Source organism: Carcharodon carcharias, chromosome 13 (genome assembly GCF_017639515.1).
Source record: "Carcharodon carcharias isolate sCarCar2 chromosome 13, sCarCar2.pri, whole genome shotgun sequence".
NCBI classification, from domain to species: domain Eukaryota; kingdom Metazoa; phylum Chordata; class Chondrichthyes; order Lamniformes; family Lamnidae; genus Carcharodon; species Carcharodon carcharias.
In genome coordinates, this window is record NC_054479.1 from 134,451,810 (window position 1) to 134,472,268 (window position 20,459).

At 43.0% G+C, this 20,459-nt stretch overlaps 1 protein-coding gene across 16 annotated transcripts in view; it reads right to left on the reverse strand.

The window, feature by feature from the left end:
- The window catches only part of celf2 (cugbp, Elav-like family member 2), a 522,862-nt gene that overhangs the window by 153,575 nt on the left and 348,828 nt on the right, over nucleotides 1-20,459 (reverse strand). For 15 of the 16 annotated variants that reach the window (XM_041203230.1, XM_041203243.1, XM_041203244.1 and 12 more), the window contains one exon: nucleotides 10,158-10,354. In XM_041203230.1, coding sequence (XP_041059164.1) covers nucleotides 10,158-10,354 — 197 coding nt within the window. Of the gene's footprint in view, nucleotides 1-10,157; nucleotides 10,355-10,799; nucleotides 10,902-20,459 lie in introns of those variants that run through there. The other variant, XM_041203237.1, reaches the window with a different exon arrangement.

The following is a 20,459-nucleotide window of genomic DNA, read 5'->3' on the forward strand; positions in this document are numbered from 1 at the left end:
CTGAATTGCCCTTGAGAAGGTGGTGGGCAGCTGCTTTCTTGAACCTTTGCAGTCCATGTGGTATAAGTATATCCACAATGCTTTTGGGGGGGTGCGAGAAGAGTTCCAGGATTTTGACCCAGTGACAGTGAAAGAAAAACAATATAGTTTCAAGTCAGGATAGTGTGTGACTCAGAGGGCAACCTGAAGGTGGTGGTGTTTCCATGCATCTGCTGCCCTTATTTATTCTGCTAGGTGGTGGAGGTCACAGTTTTGGAAGCTGTTGTCGAAGGAACCTTGGTAAGTTGCTGTAGTGCACCTTGTAGATGGTGCCCACTGCTGCCGGTATGCGCCGACGGTAGAGGGAGTGGTACATTTAAGCCCAGAACTTCTTTCTTTACCAGTTCTCATCCACCTCTTCCTAAAATTGCCAATTTATTTGAGAGTACAGTTCCACAAGCAGTAGGGTCTCAATGGTAGATTGTTATTGCATGCCTGGGGGTTAGGGGGAAGAGGAAAGAAGCACAGCTAAACCAGATCTTGGTTCTCACATGACACGACTATACACACAGGTTTTCTCTCTATCATTCAGATCACTGGACAATGACCACAAACAGGAGCAACGGCTGATTTTTCTTCTAATGTCTCAGGCCCAGGGACAATGAGGTCAATTATAACCAACCAAACTGAAATCAGCAAAGACAGTGCAGACCAAGGATGGAATGCAGGCATGTACCTGGTCAGTGTGGTTGGTGCATGTACCCGATGGTCAAATAGCAAAGCTAAGCATAATTTCTTTAATGATGACAACTGCATCTTCAGTCTGCAGTTTTGAACACTACACAAAGTGAACCATCTGTAGCATGCGCAACCAATAAGGAGAGTGTGGAGGGAAACCATGACTGAGCTTCTTGAGCTAATAGGCATTGTCTGATGTGTAAGCCGCCATGTTGGAATCCACACATTGAAACAGGGCAGTACGACACCAAACCAAAGGAAGCACATTCGGTTCCACTGACCCAGAATGAAGCCAACGCGATGTCGACCACAACAGAAGAGCTTCAAACTCTTGGAAATGAAGAACTCTTAGACCTAGAGGAAATGAGGCCCTTCCATCCGAAAATCCGTGACGTACTCATTCTTAGCTCACCACTATTTTCCTTCAAAGCATTAGGAATCATTCTTTATAATGGCGATATAGACTCCTTTGGGAGACGGGAACATTTGAAGGAAGAATCAACTTTTTGAAGGGAAGTCCAAGGACAGTGCTCAAGGCTAGACAATAAATCCAGTGATTGTGGTATTACAGATTTGCACCTCAACCAGGGCGGGGGGGGGGGCGGGGAGCACTGCCAACAGCATGACGCAGGACTCAAATTAAAATCTGGAAGCTCCCCAGTTAGATGGTTCTGCAGAGCTAAGTCACAACAAGAAGCTTAGAATGCTGGCTGGGGCTGATATAGTTAACTGCATTCACTCGGGCAACAGGAGCTAGTTTCCCTGCTGCTTACCACTTCCCAGTCACACCCACCAGGCCACATGTTTTTTTTAATGTAAACGCTGCTGACAAAGAAACAAAATGACAATGTTAAGGCTCTCAGTCCAAATTAGGTATTGACTGCCAAGTCCCTGCTACAAGCGCAGCTACAACGGCTGTCCTGCTAGTGCCGTTTTGCCTGGATGCTTCTGAGTCTGAAGCAGTGCTGTGCAGATGGCACAAGTCAGGCTCGCTGTAACAGAACAGTATGTACCAGGTGAATGCAAATCAAACCGTACGAGGGGCTTGCTCAGAGGGTTAATGCACAGCACAGCTTTGTCGGGGGATGGTGGAAAATAACTTATTCAACCCCTCCAGCTATTTGACTGACTTTCATCAGGATTTAACTGGAGGTGCTCAAAGAGAGTCTGTTGAACACATGGAAGACACAGATTTGAGCCCGATTTTCTTTTGTTTAGACAGATGTCATACTGTTTATTTCACAGTAATAAACGAGGAGTTATGACTCCCTGTAGACTCTGGCTGTGATTAAGGTTTCAGAGTATATCTGATTACACACCTGCTGGAATTTATTACTTTTTATAAAAAAAATAAAAACAAAAAAAAAAACCAACTGTAAGCAATTGTCGCTTGTCTTCTCTCCTGTCCTGAGAGTTATGAACCAAATTAGTTCACGGTCCCACTGGTATCAGGCCGCCTCTAGTACCTCAGCCAGTTGGTCATCATTCACACGGGGTCAAGAGGGTGAGTGTCAGTGGGGCAAATCCAATCTGAAAAGGGCATCAAAGCCAATCCTTGTCCCGTTTTTAGTGGATGCCCATGGAATTTTTTCTCTCCAGCAGGTATCACTCATTTCCAATCAGGAGTGGGAATCCAGGATGATTTGATTTCCTTAGCTCACCAACCCCCCCCTCCCCCCAACTGCCACCCCTAGCTCCAGAGTACCTCGCCGAACATGATGCCAGCTAAGATCAGCTAATTTAGCACAGACTCGCAATCAAAATTGGCACCTTTTTTGGTTTTTGTGGATTTCTGCCACACCAGCTGATACATTTAGCAGCTGATATTACTGCACGTTTATGGAAGGTCCTGAAATTGTGCACAAAGTATTTATTAATTCAATGGAGCATTGTGATCTCCCTTTGAAACCATGAGAGTGAAGCTTTAGCAGTGTAATAAGGGCAAAATACTGCGGATGCTGGAAATCTGAAACTAAAAGCAAAAAATGCTGGAAAAACTCAGCAGGTCTGACAGCATCCGTGTTGAGAAAGACAGAGTTAATGTTTCGAGTCCATATGATTTGAAGAAGAGTCATACGGACTTGAAACGTTAACTCTGTCTTTCTCTCCATGGATGCTGTCAGGCCTGCGGAGCTTTTCCAGCATATTTTGTTTTTGCTTTAGCACTATAAGACTGCCTTACGCACACTACTGGCCATTTCATTTTCCTGCAATGGACTGGGCTACTGAGGACTTTTTAATATTGTAGCTGGAATGGTCCTGAAACGACGCTGCATGGATTGAAGATATGCGGACCTTGCTGTGAACGCCAGTTTGATTCCACAGCATCTTTACAGTGCAGAAGGAGGCCATTCCACCCATCGAGTCTGCACTGGTACTCCGAAAGAGCATTTCACCTAGTCCCACTCCCCTGCCTTATCCCCGTAACCTTGCACATTCTCACTTTTCAGGTAGCAATCCAACTCCCGTTTGAATGTTTGAATACCTCGATTGAACCTGCCTCCACCACACTTTCACCCTCTGGGTGAAAAAACTTTTCCTCACATCACATTTATTCCTCTTGCCAATTATTTTGAATCTGTTCCTCTAGTTCTTGATGTTCTCTTGAGTGGGAACAGTTTCTCAGTACTTACCCTGTCCATACCCCTCAGAATCTTGAATGCCTCTATCAAGTCTCCACTCAGCCTTCTTTTCTCCAATGAAAACAGTACCAATCTCCCCAAACTATCCTCATTGCTACAGTTCTTCATCCCGGGAATCATACTTGTGAATCTCCTCTGTACTATCTCCAATGTCTACACATCCTTCCTCAAGTATGGACGCAGTATTCCAGATGAAGTTAACAAGCGTCTTATACAAGTTCAGCATGACCTCCTTATTCTTGTACTCAGTGCCCCTATTAATAAAGCCTGAGACACTATATGCTTTTTTAATTGCTCACTTGCCATCTTCAATGACATATGTACGTATACACCGAAGTCCCTCTGTTCCTGTACCTCCTGTAGAGGCTCTCCCTTTATTTTGTACTATCTCATCATATCTTTCCTGCCAAAATGAATCACCTTACACTTCTCTGTATTGAACTTCATCCGCCATTTGTCTGTCCAATCCACCAACATGTCTATGTCCTTTTGAAGTTCCAGACTATCCCCATCACAGCAGACAACGTTTCCAATCTTTCAGCAGTAGAAAATATGATGAGAGTATACATAACACCAACTAGCATCTGTAACATAGTAGAACGCCCCAAGGTTCTGCACTGGAGGATAATCAGCTGAAGTTTGATATCAAGATAATTAAGGAGATAGTAAAACAGGTAGCCAAATGCTTGGCTGAAGTGATAGGTTTTAATGAGAGTCTTGAAGTGGGGAGGTAGCTGGAGAGAGCTAGTAAGATGGAAAAATTTAGGTAGGGAATTTCAGAGTTTCGGACTGAGTAGCAGAAGGCAGGATCGCTAATTAAACTGGTTATTAGAGCAGCCTGCTATAATATAACACTACACATCCCACCCACATATTATACATTACACAATATATTTAACATGGTATACACTGTACACTGCATAATGCATTAAATAAAACACTACAGAATATATTCTATTGCGCACACATAATGTATAAAATTTAATGTACCAAGATAATAAATTATCTTACATCACTTATCTTTTGTCTACATTTATAATAAAATCTATCTATATACCCACTCACAACTTGGCTGAGAATAGGGACCCACAAGTGGGAAAAACAAAATCAGCCACGAGTTCCCACTCCACGGGACAGTCTGTCAGCTGCCTGCATGCCACACGGTTTAAAAAAAACAAAAGGACGATTGTCAATTTTACACTATCACAAAACCTATATTTAGGCTGTCATGTGAAATTTTCTTGATTGAACAAGTGTAATGAGATGGAAATGTAATCTAATTCAGTCGATTTACTTCAATGCAAAGTACAAAGACAGATTTTTTATTACAAAATTACAGACTAGCTGGATGTAAAATGTAATAAGTACAATGTCATCCTTGGATATGCATTAAAGGGAAAGCATCTTGAGGGTAAGTGCCACTCCTGATAGGCTCTTACCCTCTGGAGATCCATCCTGGTCTTTATAACAATTTTTGAATTTTTGCCCTGATTTAGTTTCTCTCTGGTTCAAATGAATATGTGATAGGTCTTGTGTCACCCAAGGTATTACCAACACCATCTCTCAGATATGTGGTCCAGTGTCCCAGGGTGCATCACAGACCATAAAAACTTCTCTTGCTTTCCCTTGTATCCTCACTGCTGCATTTGAATTACATAGAAGGTACAGCACTGAAACAGGCCATTCAACCCAACTTGTTCATGCCAACCTTTATGTTCAACACAGGACTCCTCCCGCTTCCTCTTGATTGGGTTTATTAGCGTATCCTTCTGTCCTGTCTCCCTTATATACTTAACTGGCTTCCCCTTTAAATGCCATTTGCCTCAATTACTCCTTGTGGTAGTGAGTTCCGCATACACACCACTCTCGGCCAAGTGAGGTACAAACTGTTATTTCTGGCCTACATGAGCAGCCACCTGCTGCCAGAAAAATTGCAGCCCCTGAAGCAGCAGGGCAGACCCAACTCTCCAGAAGAGTTCCAGTCCCTTGACTGGAAGCGTTCAACGCCTCTTTGGTGCTAAATTCAGGGCTTCAACAGTGTCTATTAAATGACGTGCGACAATCCTTTAATGGTACAATGTGGCTATCAGCTGCTCACTCCAGCTCCTAAGAGTTAGGATTTCAGTTCTCTGCATTTGTCCAATTCTGGCCTCTTGCACATCCCCGATTTTAAGTGCTCCACCTTTGGTGGCCATGCTGTCAGCTGCCTAGATCCTAATCTCTGGAATCCTCTCCCTGATCCTCTCTGCCTCTGTATCCCCGTTTTCTCCTTTAAGGTCTATCTCTTTGACTAAGATTTTGGTGAGCTGTCCTAATATCGCACATGGCTTGGTAAAGCATTCTGTTTGATAATGCTCTAGTGAAGCACTTTGGGATTTTTCACTAGATTAAAAGATACCATATAAACGAAGCTGTTGTTGTTAGTTTAAAGAGTATTACCAAACGCCTTATCTATCTGGTGTCAGTTTAGATCAGTTGACACCACTCTCGCCTCTGAGCAGAGAAGGTCATTGAGTGGATTGAAACCACAGTGCAGATCTGAGCACATTATCTAGCCTTCCACTTTAGTGCAGTATTCAGAAGCATTACCGGAGATGATGGCACTAAGCTGCAGGTCTTTCTATGTGAACATAAAAGATCCCACGGCTCATTCTGAAGAGAAGCAAGGGAAATGGCCTAGCAGTAAACTAGCCAGGAGTGTAAAAATAGATTGTAAAACAAGTACACAAATAGGAAGGGAGTAGCTAAAGCAAACGTTGGCCCCTTAGAAGCAGAGACAGGAGAAATTATCGTGAGGAATAAAGAAATGGCAGAAACATTGAACAAATATCTTCACAACAGAAGTCAAAATTTACATACCAACAACAGAGGGTAACATAGGGGTTAATAGGAATGAGGAAATTAAGGTAATTAATATCAGCAGAGAAAAAGTACTCGAGGAATTCAAGGTGCTAAAATCCACCAAAATCCCAGGATCTGAGGGCCTACATCCTAGGGCTCTAAGAGATAGCTGCAGTTATAGTGGATGCGCTGGTTATGATCATCCAAAATTCTCTAGATTCTTGAACAGTCCTAGCAGAGTAGAAGTTAACAAATATAACACCACTATTCAAGAAAGGAGGGAGAGTGAAAATAGGGAACTACAGGCCAGTTAGCCTGACATCAGTCATCAGGAAAGCGCTGGAATCTATTATTAAGGAAATCTTAAAAATGCATTTCGAAAAGCATAGTATGATCAGACAAAGTCAACATGGCTTATGAAGGGGAAATCCTGTTTGACAAGTTGATTAGAGATTTTTGAGGATATAATTAGTAGGGTAGATAAAGGGGAACCACTAGATGTGGTATACCAACGTGTACTTGGATTTCTAAAAGCCATTCAATAAGATGCCACACAAAGGGTTAATGTAAAAGATAAGGGCTCATGGAGGTGGGGGGGGGGGGGGGGGTGATATATTAGCTGGAAGGGTTGGTTAATGGACAAGAAGCAGAGAGTAGGCATAAATGGGGCATTTTCAAGTTGGCAGACAGTGACTAGTGGAGTGCTGCAAGGATTAGTATTGGGACCTCGGCCATTTACAATATATATTAATGACTTTTATCTCAGTTTCCTGATGATGAAAAGCTAGGTGGAAATGCAAGCTGTAAGGAGGACACAAAGAGGCTGCAAATATATATAGACAGGCTAAGTGAACGAGCAACAAGGTGGCAGATGGAGTATAATGTGGGAAAGTGTGAGGTTATTCACTTTGGTCGTAAGGATAGAAAAGCAGAATATTTCTCGAATAGGCATGAAACTTGTAAACGTTGATGTTCAGAGAGACTCTCGGACAAGGGACACAAAATGTTAGCATGCAGGTACAGCAAGCAATTAGGAAAGCAAATGGCATGTTGGCCTTTATTGCTAGGGGATTGGAGTACAAGTCTTGCTACAATTGCACAGGGTTTTGGTGAGACCACGCCTAGAATACTGCGCACAGTTTTGGTTTCCCTATTTAAGGAAGGATATTCTTGTATTGGAGGTAGTACAGTGAAGGTTCACTAGAATGGTCTCTGAGATGAGATGATTGTCCTATGATGAGCGGCTGAGAAATTGGGCTTATATTCTCTGGAGTGTAGAAGAATGAGAGCTGATCTCACTGAAATATTATGAAGGGGCTGGTTAGGGTAGATACTGAGAGTTTGTTTCCCCTGAATGGGAAATATAGAACAAGGGGGCACAGTTTCAGGATAACAGGTTGATGATTTAGGACTGAGGTGAGGAGAAATTTCTTCACTCGAAGGGTTGTGATTCTTTGGCATTCTCTACCCCAGAGGGTTGCGGATACTCCATCACTGAATTTGTTCAAGGTTGAGATAGACAGATTTTTGGTCTCTTAGGAATCAAGGGATATGGGGAATGAGCGGGAAAATTGAGTTGAAGCCCAAGATCAGCCATGATCATATGAAATGGCGGAGGAGGCTTGACAGGCTGTACAGTCGTCTCCTGTTCCTATTTCATATGTTCTTAACATTCAACCCTCAACCAACACTGTCAGAAAACAGATGATCAAATCACTCATCATCTTACTGTTGGTTTGACCTTGCTATCTGCGAACTGGCTGCCTGCCTAACAGTGACTTCCATTTTTATTAGGGAAAAAAAAGTAATGTGGCTGCAAATTGCTTTGGAACATCCTCAACTTCTTTCCTAACTACCATTTGATAAAGTTGTCCTGCAATGACATGTAATTAATAGAGGAATGCATTACCCAAAGTGGTTCATGCAGGGTGTGTGAGATGTGCGGAGGAGGCACATAGTCATGCAAAGCCTTCCAGGGAAACGTTCCTGGAACCTACAATCCCACTGGCAGACGTGGAAGCTGTCTGGGCTCTTGCACTGAGCCACTGCATCCACAGGGAAGACTGGAGCCAGCACATGCTGTCAGCCAATAATACTGCAAAACGACATCTCGAGTAACAAAACAAGATCATGAAAGAGCGTAAATATACACTGGGTCACCTGCTACGACAGCAAAAGAACTGGAATCTTGCTTTTGGAGGAGAGCCAGCAATTCAACTTTTACTTTAAGCTCTAATGCTCTAATGGGATATGCTGTCAACATTTCAGCATTAAACTTGCTCTGAAGGGGGCTTAAATGAAGCGACACAAGGATGGCAGGAAAGCTATAGATTATCAGCACTCTCAACTAGATCTGTCTATTGTGTGGAAGCTCATGTTTGTTCCCTTTCCAAAGCAGTTTACATTCCCAGGAAAGCTAAGTTCATTCCCTAAGGTGCCCTTACTGGGTGATTCAGGAAGGTGGGACGGCTTGGAAATGTTTCCAAGGGAAAATGAGCTTTGCCTCCAAGGCATAGGAAATAGCGTCCGTGTAAAGGGTGAAGGGATGGGGAGGAGATTAACATCAAAACAAATTAAGATGTAATTATTTGCTTTAACTTACATGATACAGGTTTCGAAAAACAAGAAAGACTCGCACTTATATCACGCTTTTCATGACCAGAGGGCATGTCAAAGTGTTTTATAGCCAATTAAGTACTTTTTGAAGAGTAGTCACTGTTCTAATGTAGGGAATACAGCAGCCAATTTGCACAAAGCAAGCTCCCACAAACAGCAATGTGATAATGACCAGATAATCTGTTTTTGTAACTATGGGTCGAGGCGTAAAGGTGACCACAGCACAAGGGATAACTCTCTACTCGTCTTCAAAATATCGCAATGGAATCTTTTACATCCACTACAGCAAGCAGAAGCAGCCTTAACTTAGCTACTCATCCAAAAGACAGCACACCTCCGACAGTGCAGCACACCCTCAGTACACCACTGGAGTGTCACCTTTGACTTTTGCCTTTAAGAGCTGGAGTGGGACTTGAACCCGGAACCTTGTGACTCAAAGGCGAGTATGCTACCAACTAAAGCACAGCTGACACACTATTCAATTTTAATGACCCTACAATTGTTAGCACTTCTGCTGGAGTCAAAAGGCTGTGGGGTCATCCTTCACTCCAGGGACTTGAGTTCCCGATCTAGACCGACACTTCAATGCAGTATCAAACGAATTCTGCACTGTTGGTGGTGCTTCCTTTGGAAGAGATGTTAAATTGAACGCCCCTCCTGTCCTCTCAGGAAGATATTAATGAGCCTACAGCACTATTCAAAGAGCAGCAGCAGAGTGCTGGCCATCATTTGTTCCATAGCCAGCACCTAAAGCAGATAACATGGTCATTTACTAACTTGCTGTTTGTGAGAGCTTGCTCTGTGTAAACTGGCTGGCCATGTTTCCTACATCACCCAGTGACTGCACTTCAAGAGCGTTTCATTGGTTGTAACGTGCTTTGGGGTGTCCTGAGGTCATAAAAGGAGCTGCCTGGCCTCAGCACCTTTTCAATATAATATACTGACCAGCACCACCCCACACCCTCCTCCCAGTGCAGCAGCATCGCCTTCAATGTAGTGCATTGACTTCCCTGTACTGAAACTAGATCTTTCACATGACCTAGCACCGTTTGACATCGTTCAAGGAATAGCAGATTCTGAAGTTTCCTTGAACCTCATGTGCTAAAGTTGCATTTCATTCTCAGATGCTTTGAGGATCATGCATTTCACATCAAGTGCACTGATCTCACAACTTGAGCCATTCTCTGCTGTGCAAGTCACCTAACAGGTATCTGCAGAGCAGCCAAAGATCTGAAAGGTCAAGAATTTAGAAAAATAAAATTGTCCCATTGGGTGTGTGTCGACACGGTTTCTCCCAGTAGAGAGAGTGACTGTACAATTAAAACAGACCAAACTCTGTACCTTTGCTCTGTGGAGGATTCTGGCTGCGATCTCGGAGGACATTGATCTGGTAGACTGTTCCGTACGGCTCAAACAGTTCCTTTAGCTCTTTTTCCGACCAGGATCGTGGGATCTGGCCAACAAACATCTTAATGGCATCTGGGTCTGGCTGGTCTGAGTGATCTATTGCACCATTCATCTTGCTATTTGTACCGTTACTGTTTAAAAAAAGAACACAAACAAATACGTCAGGTTAAGACATGTATTGAGATGCCAACCCCAATCATCGTGTAATGAACATAATCAATCGCAAGGTGCTGCTTTTCTGAGCAAATCAACACCTCAGGACATGGTTACTGGTCTTAATAACTCCTCATCACAGTGACACCACCTCTTTAATATACTGGGTGACTTCTCCAGAACAGATGCACCAACTGTCGGGGCTCATCCATGGGACAGCGGCCACTTACTTGCACAAGGCACCAGAGAGAATTTGCACTGAGGAAGTGGAGCAGATTGGTATCTTGTGAGAGGCAAAACAAACAAGAGCACTAACTGAGGCGGTTTCACAGCTCTTTGCTCACACAGCACAGCCTTCCAAAAGTAACTCACGACGTGACATTTTGGTGTGAAAGAGACAATGTAAATGCGGTTACTACTTACATTAGGCAGCTTAACGAGGAAAAGGGCCATACAAATTACAAAGAAATAACTGTGTTTTCGTCAGCTATAAAGTGAGGGTCACTGTGGCTGGAGTTAAAAATAAGGCAAAGCTTTAAGGGAAGAAAGATCACATGACAGGAAGTGCTCAGAACCCCATCAAATGACTTCAACAAGTTAAATATGCAAATTACTTTTTCAGAGTTCATTTACACATCGATATGATCAGCAAAAGCAGTCCCTCTGTCTTTCCTTATGTGTCTTTAAAATGCTACATAAGATGGCTGGTAGACTTAAGGACTCTTAAAATGTCTCCCCTTTTTTTTGATGAGGGTTCAGTTTGCTTTTTTTTTTCCACAAGTTATTTTCTTCCGTTCCTCAACTGGGTCTTCCTGTGTCTTGTACCCTGTTCGACCACAAGGTCTTGTGACTAAACCACTACGTTTCTTTCAATAACAATGCTGCTCTGAAATCCAGTCATGAACGAGTGAATTGTGCAACATTCTCAGATGCTTCAAGCCCACTGACAAAAGCCAGTGATTGATGGCTGATCAACAATCTTGCCCTTGTTGTGTTGACAAAAGCAATGCTGCTTGCACTTTGTTAACCAGTTCGGACAAATCATTGAAATGCTGGCTGACATCTCCATATTCCTTGTGAAACCAACATTCTTGAGAATTTCAGAGGATGACCAACTTAAAAAAGTGACTGGAATAAAAGCAAAATACAGCGGATGCTGGAAATCTGAAATAAAAGCAGAAAATGCTGGAAAAACTCAGCCGGTTCTAAAGAAGAGTCTTACTGGACTCAAAACGTTAACTCTGTTTCTCTCTCCAAAGGTGCTGCCAGACCGGCTGAGTTTTTCCAGCATTTTCTGTTTTTATTAACCAAAAATGACTGGATGACAATAGTGAATTCAACAAAACAATCTTGTTGGAAAGGCCTGGGATACTGTGGCTGTCACTTTGACCAGCAACATTTGGCCCTGTCCCATGGTGAAAAGAGAATTAAATATTACAAGCGGGGAGTGTGGCTGTGCCAGAAAGTAGAATCTCCCCCAATCCTTTCTGCCTTGCCCTCTCTCCTCAATGTGCTGACCAGTCTTCAGCTGTGGTTCGACAACATGCTGGATCTCTCAACCAAATGGTTCTTCTGCAGTGCAAGCCTAAACAGTAACAACCTATTCAACCATGACTGCATCACAGCAGAGCTAGATTCCATCTTTTCTGGATGTCTAAACGTGTGCCATGTTGAACCACAGGCTGGCCATTAGGAACAGGAAACTCTGGCTAATTCTCTTCCCTTTCTTCAGTCCAGGAATGCTGAAACCAATGACAGAACTCCCAACTGCTATCCTGACTGGGAGCAGCCAAACCAGCACAACCAGGGCCTGGAATCAGGAACCTTTTATTCTGTATGGTCTCCTGCAAAAACGGGAGGTGTCATTACCCATCATCATCCAGTCGCTCAAAATAGTGTCTCAAAATCCCTAAATATCAGGCTTGGTGGAGAGACTCTTCCAAGGAAGATTATTTCAAGGAAGAGCAGGGCAGTTCTGCCCCCATCTCTTGACCAAGACTTAACCCTCAACAGATTATCTGGTCATTATCTGACCGATTTGTGGGATCTCACTGTGCGCAAAACTGGCTGCTGCGTTCCCTATGGTTATAACGGTGTCTACACTCCATCAGTGGTATAGCCTTTTGGGATACTCCCCTGGTAGTGAAAGTCACTGAATAAATAAATAAGCTCTTTTCTTTTTATTCTCCAAGAGAGGACTGTGAAGATTCAAAAACAACAAGTAGCTTTACTTCTAATGGAGAGAGAAATTGAGACTGACCCTGCCTTCAAAGGAAATAATTGGTGGAAAACTGAAGTGCTAAATGTCCAGAAATATGATGCAAAAGGCAACGCTGTCTAAAGGACATGTGAGAGAAACAAAATGAATCAAGTGACATTAATTTCTGCTGCAAGCACAAAGGAAACAGCTCTAGAAGAATGCGAGGAATCTTAATCCTCTTTCAACTCTTAACCCTTACTCTGCTGAAAGATTAAAAAGTCAAAAACAAACACAAGACAATGCGCAAGTCATCACAACAGCTCAGAGGCGGATATACGAGGAGAAAGGTTTTTTTTGTCTACATTGATCTCACAATTCATCATGTTTTGGTCGAGAAAGCCAATTGGTCTGCGGTGGATGATGCAGGCTGCAAACACACCAGATTGCTCGAAAGCCCTGAATTACAACTTTTGCCCCCCCAAAAAAGAGGCAGCGATAGCAACTGATAGTGTGTGGGATGAGCAGAAGGAACCCATTGCTTTCACCATAAACGTCACGACCATCATTGTACAGCTAGTTGACAAGACAACCCCTACACTTATGTTCCCACCTCTTTAACCTCCCAAAGCCCCCACCATCAGTAAACATCTGACATGTGAATGCAGTCAGTGATAAGGTAGCATCTCTCTCCATTACAAGGAAAGCTACTTGTTGTGTTTGATAAGGTACACTCGGAACATCACAGGGATCTAGTGAGCGGTATATGATCAAAAGCACCAAAAGGAATGCAGCCAAACGCAACTGGTGCCAATTTTCTCAGGTAATCACCTAACTACAGGACCATCGCTCACAGCCCTGGGTTCGTCCACATCTATCACATTACATGAAGATTTGCGGTATATCCCACTTGTCAGTTTAATAGCTTAAATCATCGTTCAGTTCACTAACCTGCAGTGTTTTTTTTTTTTACATCCTGTTTACCATTTCTGTGGAACTATTGCGCTTGTGTACATTTAATCATCTAGCTCTGCAATAAAACACACTTCTTGAAAGCCTTTAGCAGATATTCATTTGGATTTAACTGCACCATGATTAATTTGACTACACCCAACACCCGTCCTGCATTGTGCTGGGGTGACAGCTGTGTGAAAACGCCACCGTTCATTCACAATTCCAGGCACGTCTGTCAGCTGTTCACTCACTGGCATGTCAGGCAAGCCTCTCCCCATGCTCCCTATTCACACGAGCTGAAGTTTAAACAAAGGTGCAACGTGCCCCCACCAGCTGGTCTGGAGTCTGGAGCTCCGGCTATCATCTTTTCAATGCCACCTCCCAGTATGCCTGTTCCAGCCCTGAATTCCTTATTTAGTAAGAAATCAACGCAGCGGCACAACTGTGACATGAAAAGTTGGGAATGATAGGATGGGTGGATATTACTGGAAATGCTGAGCTTTGAAGTGCAGAGGGCAGTAAAGGGGGCAAAAACCTTGATGCCCCTTGATGTTCAAGAGCATTACCATCACTGAATTCCCTGCTATCAACATCCTAGGGGTTACCGTTGATCAGAAACTGAACTGGACCAGCCATGTAAATACTGTGACTACAAGAGCAGGTCAGAGGCTAGGAATCATGCGACGAGTAACTCATCTCCTGACTCCCTAAAGCCTGTCCACCATCTACAAGGCACAAGTCAGGAGTGTGATGGAATACTCCCCACTTGCCTGGATGAGTGCAGCTCCCACAACACTCAAGAAACTTGACACCGTCCAGGAGAAAGCATCACATCCACAAACATTCACTCCCTTCACTATCGACGCACAGTAGCAGCAGTGTGTACCATCTACAAGATGCACTGTGGGAATTCACCAAGGCTCCTTCGACAGCATCTTCCAAACCCACAACCACTACCATCTAGAAGGACAAGGGCAGCAGGCAGATGGAAACACCATCATCTGGAAGTTCCCCTCCAAGCCACTCATCACCCTGACTTGGAAATATATCGCTGTCCCTTCAATGTCGCTGGGTCAAAATCCTGAAACTCCCTTCCTAACAGCACTGTGGGTGTACCTACACCACATGGATTGCAGCAGTTCAAGAAGGCAGCTCACCACCACCTTCTCAAGGGCAAGTGGGGATGGGCAGTAAATGCTGGACCAGCGAAGCCCAAATCCCATGAATGAATAAAAAAAATATAGGAAAAACAGAAACACAGCATAGATTGCCATGTAGAAATATGATATTGTGGCTATAACAGAGACCTGGCTCAAGGAAGGGCAGGACTGGGTGTTAAATATTCCTGGATACAAGATGTTCTGGAAAGATAGGAAAGGAACAGAAGGGGAAGGGGTGGTAGTATTGATTAAGGAGAGCATTGCAGTGCTGGAGAAAGAGGATGTCCTAGGTTGGGGGGTGGGGGCAAAGACAGAATCTATTTGGCTAGAGCTAAGGAACAAAAAGGGTGCAATCACCTAGCTTGTTGTAGTCTATAGGCCACCAACTAATGAGAAGGGTGCAGAGGAACAAATTTGCAAGGAAGTTACAGGGTGGTGCAAAAATTTTACAGTAGTTATAATAGGGACTTTAATTTCCTGAATGCAGACTGAGATAGTAGTAGTGTAAAGGGCAGAGTGGGGGCAAGTGTTCCTAGAGTGTGTTCATGGGAATTTTCTTTAGCACTATTTTTCCAGTCCAACAAGAAAGGAGGCACTGCTCGACCCAGTTCTTGAGGCTGAGGTGGACCAAGTGTCAGCAGGAGAACATTTAGGGGACAGTGATCATTGTATCATAAGGTTTAGGCTGACTATGGAAAAGGACAAAGAACAATCCAGAGCAAGATTATTTAATGGGGGAAAGTCAACTTCAATGGGGCAAGAACGGATCTGGGCCGAATAAACTGGAGTCAAAGGTTGGCAGGTAAAACGATACCTGAACAGTGGGCTACCTTCAAAGAAGAGATAGTTCAGCACAGTCATGGTATATTCCATTGGAAGCGGAAGGTAGGGCAAACAAACCTAGGGCCCCCTGATAACAAAGAAAAGGATGAAAAAGTATGCTCGTGACAGATGTCAGGTTGAAAACACAATTGAGAACCAAGCTGAATATAAATGGTTCAGAGGGACAAAGAGGAAGCATGAAATGAGACTGGCAGCTAACATAAAAGGAAATCCCAAAGTCTTCTATAGGCATATAAATAGTAAAAAGGTGGTAAGAGGATGAGTAGGGCCAAAAAGGGGATTTACACCTGGGGGCAGAAGGCATAGTTGAGCTATTAAGTGAATACTTTGCATCTGTTTTTACCAAGGAAGAAGATGCTACCCAGGCCATGGTGAAAGAGGAGGTAATTCAGACACTTGAAGGATTTAAAATTGATAAGGCAGTGGTACCAGATAGACTATCCATATTTAAAGTTGATAAGGCACCAGGACTGGATGAGATACATCCAAGGAAACTGAGGAAAGTGAAAATGGAAGTTGCGGGGGCAATAGCCATAATTTTTCAATCTTCTTTAGACTCAGGGCTGATGCCAGAGGACTAGAAAATTCCATATGTTACAGCGTTGTTCAAAAAAGGGTGTAAAGATAAGCCCAGCAAGTACAGATCAATCAGTTTAACTTCGTTGGTGGTGAAACTTCGAGAAACAATAATTAGGGACAAAATTTGCAGTCACATGGACAAATACGGTTAATTAAGGAAAGCCAGCATGGATTTCTTAAGGGAAAATCATGTTTAACTAACTTGCTAGAGCTTTTTGATGAGGTAACAGAGAGGGTTAAAGCAAAAAACTGGGGATGCTGGAAATCCAAAACAAAAACAAAAACACCTGGAAAAACTCAGCAGGTCTGACGGCATCTGTGGAGAGGAACACAGTTAACGTTTCGAGTCCATGTGACTCTTCAACAGAGAGGGTTGATAGGGAAAATGCTGTTGATGTATTGTGGATCTTTTGGACTTTTAAAAGGCATTTGATATAGTGCTACACAGCAGACTTGAGTAAAGTTATAGCTCATGGAATAAAAGGTAAGGTAGCAGCATAGATACAAAATTGGCTGCGTGACAGAAAACAGCGAGTGTTGGTTAATGCATGTGTTTCGGGCTGGAGGAAGGTTTGTAGTGGAGTTCCCTAAGGGTCAGTGTTGGGACCCTTGTTTTTCCTGATATATATTAACGACCTAGATCTCGGCACACAGGGCACAATTTCGAAATTTGCGGATGATACAAACCTCGGAAGCATTGTAAACTGTGAGGAGGATAGTGTAGAACTTCAAAAGGACATGGACAGGTTGGTGGAGTGGGCAGGCAGATGGCAGATGAGTTCAATGTGGAGAAGTGTGAAATGATTCATTTTGTGGTAGGAAGAACATGGAGACACAATATAAAAGGAAGGGTACAATTCTAAAGGGGATGCAGGAGCAGAGGGACCTGGATGCATATGTGCCGATGTCATTGAAGGTGGCAGTACAGGTTGACAGCGCAGTTAATAAAGCATACAGTATCCTAGGCTTTATTAACAGGGGGCATAGAGTACAAGAGCAAGGAGGTTATTTGAACTGTATAAGACACTAGTTCAACCTCAGCCTGAGTATTGAGTCTAGCTCTGGGTGCTGCACTTTAGGGAGAACACCAGGGCATTGGAGAGTGTGTAGAAAAGATTCACAAGAATGGTTCCAGGATGAGGAACTTCCGATACGTAGAAAGATTGTTTTCCTTGGAGAAGGGAAGGCTGAGAGGACACTTGGATAGAGGTATTCAAAATCATGAGTGGTCTGAACAGATCAGATAGGGAGAACCTGTTCCCACTCGTGAAAGGATTGAGAATGAGAGGGCACAGATTTAAAGTAACTGGCAAAAGCTATATCAGAAATAACATTCTCCTGCAACGAGTGGTTAAGATCTGGAATACACTGCCTGAGTGTATGGTGGAGGCAAGTTCAATGAGGCATTCAAAAGGGAATTAGATTGTTCTTCGAAAAGAAGCAATGTGCAACATTATGTGGGAGAGGGCGGGAGGAGGGCACTAGATGAACTGCTCATTCGGTGAGGCAGACATAATGGGCTGAATGGCCTCCTCCTGCACTGTAAATATTCTGTGATTCTGGAATCAAAAATATTTGGAAGACATCATCCCTAGGGACTACATCTCTGCCTTACTATGCTGAAATCCAGGCTTCAGATGATGAATCCAGAGCTTCAGAGTGCTGGAGTTTAATGCAGGGAGCATTCTACCTGGCATTTGCAGAGCTACAAAATCTCAACCTTAGCAACAGGGTTCCAATTCCTGACTGCCTGGTGGGATAATGTTCTAGCACTTGAAACAGCTCCAAATGATGGATTTTACTCTGGGTAAAAAATGGGAAGAGGATGATCATGTTGTTTGGAAAAAAAATCATCAATCTCCTCATGCTCTGATGCTCATTGAATGCAGAGTTAAGGCTCTTTGATGCACATGCCGGAGAAAGGACTTTTCCCCAGTGTTTAAGTAGGTCTTCAAAGTGAATAATCCCTGTTTTTAAAGATAGATTGTTTCAATGTTGATTTTAATTTGAATTTTACACAAAAAATATATGCAAGAAACACATAGAAAAATACATAAATGATATTAATCAGAAAAAACCTGCATGTATGAGGTGCAATTAATCATTTCTATCACTGACCATAAATATTATATTTCCGTAACCTACCTTTTCAAACTCATATTTCATGTTCGTTTTAATATCCTTTAGTTCTGATGCCAAATGTAGAAATAGTCTGGCCTAGCTAACATGTGCAGCTAATCATACTGCACCACAGCATAACTCGGTCTAATGATATAAGCCCAATGGTACAGTGGTTATTGTCATACACAATAACCCAGTAGTCATGAGTTTAAATCCTCCCCTCTGGCAAAATAGAAAGTGTGAGAATCACCACCGCAGCAAATGAGTTTGCAAGTTTGCTGGATGGTTGTAAAATGCTGAATGGCTCACTTGATGCCTTTTGTGGGAGAGAAAGCTGCCACCATTCCCTGTTCTGGCTTGACCAACATGGTCGACAGAGCTATTTTAACCTAAGCTGATGGGATCGGATCAGTCACCCGATTCTGCAGCCCTCCTGCTTTCAACACCTGCCCCGTTTTACTTTGTACCGAGCCTCACTGTAAAATCGAGTAGACAGTCTAACCCCATTAGTTCGGTTGGGTTAAAATTGCTCCTTTAATGTGCTCAGAGGTATCCCACCTAAACTTTCACGTATAACTCAAGAATTAGGCCCACCACTAGCCTCACCTACTATGGCCAATAAATGTGGTCACGCCAGCAATGCTCACAAATAAAACGGAAAAAATAGCTGTCGGTGATATCAACATGTGGACACCAAACACATCTGAGTGACCTTTTGTCTGCTATTCAATCATTTCCCCATTTAAAAATAAGTGAGTACCTCGGAGTTGAAATAGCAGATAAAGCAAAGCACAGGTGTCCCCTGCTAAAATCACAAACATTTCTTACTCACGTACACATTTTTATGCAGATGAAGGTTGGGATGGGTACTTCATTTTCCACTGCTATGTTATAATATATTGAATCTAATCTTCGCAATACTGGTTTAGACACACTCTCCTGCAATGCAGTGAATACTTGTAGAAAATTATTTTTAGTCAACTATAAGGCAATGTTCAAAAGCAGAGCTTTTCCCGTGAGTTAGACCAGTGATGGTAGACGGTGACTACACTCACACAAATCAGCAAAATTGAAACACTGCACAACACTGTCAAACATTCACATCCTGAGCAGCAACTCCCTCACCTTGCAGTTTCCTCAATGATAAGAAAACTGTGTGTTCATCTTTTTAAATTCTGATTCTTTGCAAATGATCTCCTCTTTCCTAGCACTTGGATCCAGGTGCTAAATTGCTGTGCTTCAGATGTGAGCTTGCACAGTGAGGGAGAGGGAAGGGGGCTCTTTCACTGTGGAAGGAACACCAAAGTATTTTCCAGCACACAATCACTGGGTAGTGATTATTAACTGGCATGCTAGGTAAATTTTCTTCTGTCTAACCAAAACTGCCATTGTATCCCCTGCTCCTATTCCCATGGAGATCAGCAAATTCAGGTGCTATGCAGACAGCTTCAAGTTGATTTTCTACTTGCTATGTAATTGAATTCCTCAGCCTGACTTCTCTTGTTCATCCACACTCGTCAGTGCCCTTTCATAGAATATATAACCCCATTCTTTGTTTATCTCCCCAAAGTGTATTACCTGACGCTTAACACCATTAAATTGCGTTTGCCATTTACCTGCCCATTGACTAGTTCTGTCTTCCTGAAGTCTTCCTCATCATTTCAAAACCCCCTATGTTTGTGTCATCAGCAAATTTCAAGGTTGTGCTTCCTGTGCCCAAGCCCAAATCACCCATAAATATTGAGAATAAAAATGGATTGAGTGCTAAGCTACTTACCTTTTTCCGATCTGAGTAACCTTCTTTATATCCTGTTAGTTAACCAGCTTTCTATCCATGGAGCTACTTTTCCTCTGATACAAAAGGTGCCAGAATTTTCCTATCAATTGTGAGGCACTTATTGGATACATTTAGAAAATCAATGCAAGTTACTGATTTCCCTTTAACAGTCCAATCAGTCACTCCTTCAACTGAAAAAAGGCTTTTCCAAAGCAATGACTTGCCTTGATTAACCCAGGCATTTCTAAATGTGGGGCACAAGAAAGGGACACAGAGTGAGCTTAGGCATAGAGCTGAAGGAGGCTGTGGAGGCAAGATGGAACCAAGCCATGAGGTCACTTGTGAATGGGTTGAGAGTTCTGAAATCAATGTGCAAAAGGGAATGGGGAGGTTAGCAAGAGCTGGGGTGAGCAAGACGGTACAGCGTAGGATATGGAGATTGACGGCCTGGA